Source organism: Pediculus humanus, genomic scaffold, assembly GCF_000006295.1.
Source record: "Pediculus humanus corporis 1103172108310 genomic scaffold, whole genome shotgun sequence".
In the NCBI taxonomy this organism is placed as follows: domain Eukaryota; kingdom Metazoa; phylum Arthropoda; class Insecta; order Psocodea; family Pediculidae; genus Pediculus; species Pediculus humanus.
The window spans coordinates 17583-24804 of record NW_002987879.1 but is presented as its reverse complement, the minus strand read 5'-3'; the positions used below and the strand labels follow the sequence as shown (position 1 = coordinate 24804).

General features: G+C 23.7%; 2 protein-coding genes across 2 annotated transcripts in view; one reads left to right on the top strand and one right to left on the bottom strand.

The window, feature by feature from the left end:
• Positions 1 to 3484: 3484 nt before the first annotated feature.
• Positions 3485 to 4435, top strand: Phum_PHUM583180 (gemin2, putative; the record flags this gene model as incomplete). Its single annotated transcript, XM_002432377.1, has 4 exons — positions 3485 to 3591; positions 3672 to 3891; positions 3983 to 4258; positions 4331 to 4435. 4 exons carry the CDS (start codon positions 3485 to 3487, stop codon positions 4433 to 4435), a joined length of 708 nt encoding a protein of 235 aa, XP_002432422.1.
• Positions 4436 to 5561: 1126 nt separating this feature from the next.
• The window catches only part of Phum_PHUM583070 (timeless protein, putative), a gene marked incomplete at both ends in the record, with an annotated part of 5458 nt that continues 3797 nt past the window's right edge, over positions 5562 to 7222 (bottom strand). The window contains 7 exons of the mRNA XM_002432376.1: positions 5562 to 5706; positions 5788 to 5862; positions 6006 to 6159; positions 6250 to 6450; positions 6536 to 6691; positions 6930 to 7011; positions 7094 to 7217. Of these exons, the coding sequence (XP_002432421.1) occupies positions 5562 to 5706; positions 5788 to 5862; positions 6006 to 6159; positions 6250 to 6450; positions 6536 to 6691; positions 6930 to 7011; positions 7094 to 7217 (937 nt within the window). The remainder of the gene's footprint in view (positions 5707 to 5787; positions 5863 to 6005; positions 6160 to 6249; positions 6451 to 6535; positions 6692 to 6929; positions 7012 to 7093; positions 7218 to 7222) is intronic.

Here is a 7222-nt window from a genome sequence, read left to right as displayed (position 1 = left end):
TGAAAACTGTTCGGTTACAAAAAAAAAAAAAAAAACAATTTTTTTTTAAATTTACATCATTTTAGTGTTTGTTTGCGTGTTTTTATAAAAACCGTTATTTTTTTAAAATTTCCTATAAAAAAAAAAAAAGAAAAATGTCGTACAAAAGTATTAACTTTTTCATTATTATCATTAACATTAATGTAAACATTTTAATAATGATAATAACATCGATCACGTTTTTATTATTATTATTATTATTATTATTATTGTAAATAAGGCGGGTTTTAAATATAAATATAAATAATTATTAAACTTAATAATGATAATAATATATAAACGTTATCGAAACAATTTGAAATTTGCCACGTCAGAGACAGAGAGAGAAAGAAGGCACGAAAAATTCCTGTGGGATTTTATTATCCCGAGAGCTTTACTATTATTATTATTATTATTTAAACAAAAAAAAATATCAAGCTCACCGTGACCTGGGCGTTTATTAATATTGTTAAATAATATTCATTTCCGATTAAATAAATTTTAAGTTGGTATCAAGGCACACACACGTCTCGTAATTTTCCATTTAAAAAAAAAAAAAAAAAAATTTTTCTTCTTTTATTTTTTCCTAGAAAAAAAAAAAAAAACCTTCGTTAGAAACCTGGAACGTCATCAAACAAACAAACAAACAACACGTCGTCGATGTTGTTGTTGTGGGACAAACAACATCGTGACGTTATTGCCCACGAAGGGCAATCGAGCTTCGTGATATTATTATTATTATTATTATTATTATTATTTAATTATTAAAATACGTTTTGTTAAAATATTAGCTAACCTCGTTTAGGCTTCTTTTTTTTTTATTTATTTAATTAATAAACAACGACCGGATTCGTTTATTTGAAATAGTCAAAATAAATATCACACGATTATTATTATTATTATTATTATTATTATTAGTAAATAAAGAAGAAAAACTTGTTATGTTGTTGTTGTTGTGGTTGTTGACGAAAATGTAATCTTTGTCACACATTAAATTTTTTTTTTTTTTTTTTGGACAAAATCATGGATTACAACAATACGAAAAACTCGTTTTGTTTTAATTAATAATAATAATATTAATTGATCCCCCCACGTGTCAATAGAAAAACAAAATTTTTTCTTATTTTTAATGGGGGGAAGGGGGTAGTTGTAACGGTTCGATCGAAACGTAAAACAATAATAAATTATTTGTTACAAAATTTTATTATTATTATTATTATTATTTTCTCGCATATATTTTACACGCGCGTGCGCGTACGAACTTATTACGTTATCATTATTATTATCATCATTATTATTATTATTAGTATTTAACGGTTGCTTTGTAACGTAACGTTATTTATTTAGTGAAAGCAAAAAAAAAATAATTTATTTGTTTTGTTACATCGGTTGATCGGTTAAAATCAAGGTTTAAACTATTTTTTTTTGTCTCCCCTTCTCTCTCTCTCTCTCTTTCTGACATTTTGGTTTCGTTGGAATCTCCTCCTCCCCCCAAAATAAATCATATAAATAAAAAAAAAAAAAAAATTACAAAAATGATTTTTTTTGCGGTTGTTTTTGTGTTAAATTTAAAAAAAAAAAATTACAACTGCAAATTTCGCAATTTTTTTTTTTTTTTTTTTAATTGCAAATATTTTCTCATTTTACGCAAATAATGATAATAATAATAATAATAATAATAATAATAATAATAATAATAATAATAATATTTATAAATAAAAACGTTAAAATATCAAATTACCTTCCTTTTATTTTTTTTTTTTTTTTTAAACAAAAAAAAAAAAAATAATCGTAACGGAAATGAGGAAGGCCTCTTAATAAATAAATAAATTTAAAAATAAATTTTTTTTTTTTTTTTTACTTCGATTTATATATATATATAAAATTTTCTTTCTCATATGTTTAACTTATACGAATTGCAAAATAATAATAATAATAATAATAATAATAATAATAATAATAATAATAATAATAATATAATAATAAACAACAAATGAAAAGCTTACTTTAATAATTAGCATATTGATTTTTTTTTCTTTTTTTGTATTAATAATAAAGTCCTTCAAACGTTTCATATATTATGTAAAAAAGAGATATAATAATGATGATTGATTGATTGATTGATTGATTTTCAGTGAAGAAAATTCAATAATCACACTTTAAATAAAACGTGATTTAAATATTATGTACAATTTTTAATATCAAAATGTCTTCCATGAATAAATGTTATGATGATTATTCTCATTAAATCAAATTTTTTTAAAATAAAATTTATAAATTACAAAAGTAAAAGTTTGTTTGTTGGTTCTATTAATATTTAATATCAAAATACTGTTTTAAATATATATATTTTGTAAAGAGATATAAAAAAAAAAAAAAATTGTTTTTAATTTTTTTTGGCAATATAATAATTAATGGCAACCGTTCAAATCATGTTTGATTTAAGTTCAGACCTGAATTTTTTTTTTCTGTGTGTGTGTGTGTGTATGCTTCTCTTTCTTATCATGATGTTAATTAACAAATTAATTCAGTGAATTATTTTTTATCAACATCATGATATAGACAAACACACACATTTTTTTTATGTATATATAAACTTCATTGAAAAAAAGTCAATATCATCATTATGTTCTCTATCATGTTTTATAATGAATTTGTTAAGCAAAAAATTTTACTATCAGTTTTTGTTTTGTTTTTCAATTAGAAAAGTTTTAATTACGTCATAAATAGTTTTAATAATCCTTAAAATGAAAAAAAAAAATTTCTTCTAATTCTTCACAGAATTAACTCATCATGGAGATTAGTAAAAAACTATGAACGTAATTTTTATTTTTATTTTTTATCACGATAATAATTATTATTATTATTTACATTAAAAAAACTCACCGTGAAGGTTGTTTTCGTTTGTTTGAAAAGCATTAAATAGTATTTTAAATAAAGATATTTGATTTAAGATTTCACTGTAACGTTTTTCACTAGAACAAATTACCGCTGTAAAAAAGCGGGGTTTATTAAATGGCGGCTTCTACTGACACGTCACGTGTAAAAAAAATTTTTGCTATCTGCAAAGCAAAAATGAAAACGAAAATGGAAAAAAAAAAACAAATACTTTGTCGTTCATGAGATAAATTTATATAAATATATAATTTAACTTATTTTAAATAAAAAATTATTCGTGATATTTATATTTCATCGGTAATTTAAAAACAAAAAAAAAAATTTTCGTTACGAGTTTTTTTTTTTTTTTTTTTTTTCCAACTCGATCCCTATTTATTTATTTTAAATTATTAAAAATCTACTTACATCTGTCAATGATTTCCCAATTTTTCGTTTCTTTTTAAATTAAATGTCGTCGTTAACTTCATCATCTTCATTTGTACCTAAAAAGTTTTAAAAACAAAAAATATATTTAGGAAAATTACATGATACAAAGTGTTTAAACATATAAAATATTTTCAAATAAATCATGGATGATGTTTGTTTGCCTAGAGCTTTTCAAGTCGAAGAAATTACTGAAAATTTTGATCCCTCAATATTACCCACAAATGGTCTCGAGTATTTGCAACATGTTATGTATGTTTATTATTATTATTAATTATCGGTTTGAATGGATTGTCGAATAAATATTAATTTTACAACAAATGTAAAAACAGGTACGAAGCTGCAAATTGTCCAGAAGTAGTCGTTGCAAAAAACATAGACAGAAAGAGATTAAATAATAAATTCAATGTTAAAAATTTAAATTGTCCAATTGTAAGAAGAGAACTGATACCTTCACAAGAATGGCAGAATCGACAAATTGCATTATTTTCAGATCTTAGAAAAAAAGTTAATCGGTGTAAAAAATCTGAAAAATTTATTCCCATACCATTGGTAAATATTATTATTATTATGTTTGTGCTTTTTATCGATTGCAGAATTTTAATGGAAAAATATAAAATAACAATAATAATAAAACTTACAGCCGAATATAAATTTGGAAGAAAAATGGCATCAAATATGTTATGGAGATGACTCGACAAAATTAGAACCATTGTTAACAATGTTATTGTCAATGAGCGAACCCTTGTTAGCGAGAATGTTAGAATATCAAGAAGATTGGTTGGATGATGAATTAAAACCTAATCAAGGGAAATGGATTTATTCTCTTTTAGCATGTTTAGATTTACCATTGACAGCTGAAACATGTAGTACTATTAGAGAAATTGCTAAAAAATGTGTTAAAATTAGATTAACAAAGGTAATGTAAATAAATAATTACAATTAATTATAATTTACGAGTGATAAAATTTAAATTAATTTTTACTTTCAGTCGAATAATGATCCAGATGTAACAATTCTAGATATAATTTTTTGTTTGGTTTGTAATTATTTCGGCCAATCAGATTTATACGATTCATATTATTATCAGCTGTAAGAGAAAAATATATATATAATAATTTATCACTATTACTTTTTTTTTTTTTTCGTTTCAGTATAATGTAAAACAAACGATTAATAATATAAAATACGTAATTAATTATATAAATATATACATAAAATACATTTTAAAATAAATTTACCACTTGAAATAACAATTTGAAGGCAATAGTTAATCGATCGATTGATTGATTGATTGAATGATTGATTGACTGATTGATTTCATCTTTCTATAACAAAGTACTCGTATGATACATATTACTTAAAATTATGTTTTTTTTCTAATGTTTATTCGTTATTGTTATTAAAAAATTAAACAAGAGTTACGAGACATTTAACAAAAAAAAAATTTTAAATTTAAATTTAAATTAAATAATAATAATAATAATAATTACAAATATATTTCGATTAAATAACGAATCATTTTTTTTTTTATAAAAACATTTTTACATTCATAATAATAATAATAATAATAATATTTTTTGTTGATTTAACATGTACATATATATATAATATAAAAAATTTATAAAATTTATGACGTCATAAAATTTATTTTTTATTATTATTATTATTCCTTCGTAACGAATTTAACAACAATATTATAATAATGAAAAACAACAGAAAAGTTTTATTTAACGATATTAATAATAATAATAATAATTATTAAATTTTAAGGCATCGTTTTCTTTCTATTTAAAAATAAACGTTTTAATAATAATAATAATAATAATAAAGCGAAAAACTTAACGACGACGACGACGATGACGACACCGATTTATATATTTACATAATAAATGTATTTAAATAAATACATTTTAACAACTAAATAAATAAATAAATAAATAAATTTAAAAAATTATTATTTTTGAGCATATTTATAACAAATTATTATTATTATTATTAACAAATGACAACTGTGGTATAAAAGAAAAAAGAAAAAATTTTAATTTACAATTGACAACGACTCAAAAACAACAAGCGCGTTTGTTTGTTTGTTTGTCTTGACAAATATTTTAAATTAACAACAAACAAACAAATTAAAACATAACAAAAAAAGTTCATAACAAATTATTAAATAAAAACAATTGAAATTATTTCCGTATTAATTTTCTTAAGATTTTTTTTTATAACATTGTCATGGGTTCTTCGTCGCTTATACACATTCTCGTTAAATCCGATGCAACTGATGATGATGATAATTCTCTGTTTGTTTCGCATATGCTACAAACGCTTGCCACGTCCGAATCCATAACGTCGCATTCTTTACTTCTAAACAAACCGAAAATATTGTGTGATGACGATGTGGATTATTATTATTATTATTATTTCATTTTTTTTTTCCATATTTACCTCGATTCGATTATTGTTATGGGTAGAGTGTTTCCATGTCTTACCAAATCCAACCAATGATGAGTAGAATTCGGCCTGGAAAATTAAAAAAAAAAAAAAGTAAATAAATGACGTCAGAGTAGTGGTAGTATTGACGTCATCAAAAAAATTGTTTGTAAACAAATCGCCACATCGTCGGGACGACATTTTAAGTAAATTTGACTTATTTTAATACGTACAGCGGATTATATTTGATGAGACAGGAATGATGTTTACCCTTTGAAAATGAATACGATTGGGTATCATTTTTAACCGCGTTTCCTTGTTCTTTGTCTTGTTTTTTAAAATCGCTTAATTTTTCCGTTAAATACTTTGTTTCAAATTTTAATTTTGCTGTGAAGAATAAAAGAAAAAGAAAACAATTTTTTCGTCGTGCATGAAAAGCATGAATCGATAGATTTTAATAGTAGGACTACTACTGACACGTCACGATGGGTCCTAATTTTTGTGCGACGCTAAATAAAACATCGACCGTCCAAAAACTCGGTATCCTTGCAAAAACTTTACCCGTATCCGCGGGTAAATGAAATCCTAATTTATGTAATAACAATTGAAACGGTTGAAGAAGAAGAACGTCGGCTTGTTCAGCATTCCACGAAACTATTGGTATGGATTGATTCAAATCTGCAAATTAAAAAAAAATTATGTAAAAAAAAAAAAAGAGGGGGGGGGGATCGCGAACCTGGGACAACGCAAAAAATAATCTTACGTGAATAATAATGAGGTATAGGTTCCAAAGGTTTTGTAATCGGATCGTAATTAACGTCGCAATTTAAATCCTTAACCAATTTAACGTAGCAAACTTCGATGAGTAAACCTTGCAGCCATGTTAATTGTGGTCCTCTGTTGTTTTTTATAAGAATTTCTGAAATGAAAATAAAAAACAGACAAAATATGCTTCGTACATATTTTTTTTACACGTGGAGTCCGAAGCAAAAATCTTTCACTTTAATAATAATAATAATTTGTATTATTATTATTATTATTTTATTGTAAAGTGATTGTAAAAATAGCATTCGGAAGGATCAATAACGGTTTTCCATTAAGTCCCATTTTTTTTTTAAATTTTTTCCCATTTGAAATCCGTTGACAATTGAACCCACCTCTCAAGTAGTTTATGTCGTCTGCTGTGTTATTATCAACCGTCATTTTTTCACTATTTAAAAATTCTAATCTGTTCGAATCCTGCAACAACAAAAATAATAATAATAATAAAATAAGATGGAATATTGTATTGTTTATGAAAATTTAAATTTATAATCCGTACAGGTATTTTGGCGGGATTATCACCGGATTGTTCGTAAAGTTTAAGTACCGTCGATATTGAATCATTATCAGATGAACTTTGAGCAAAATACCAAGATAAATTTTCACATTCATCTTTTGTCCAACTGAA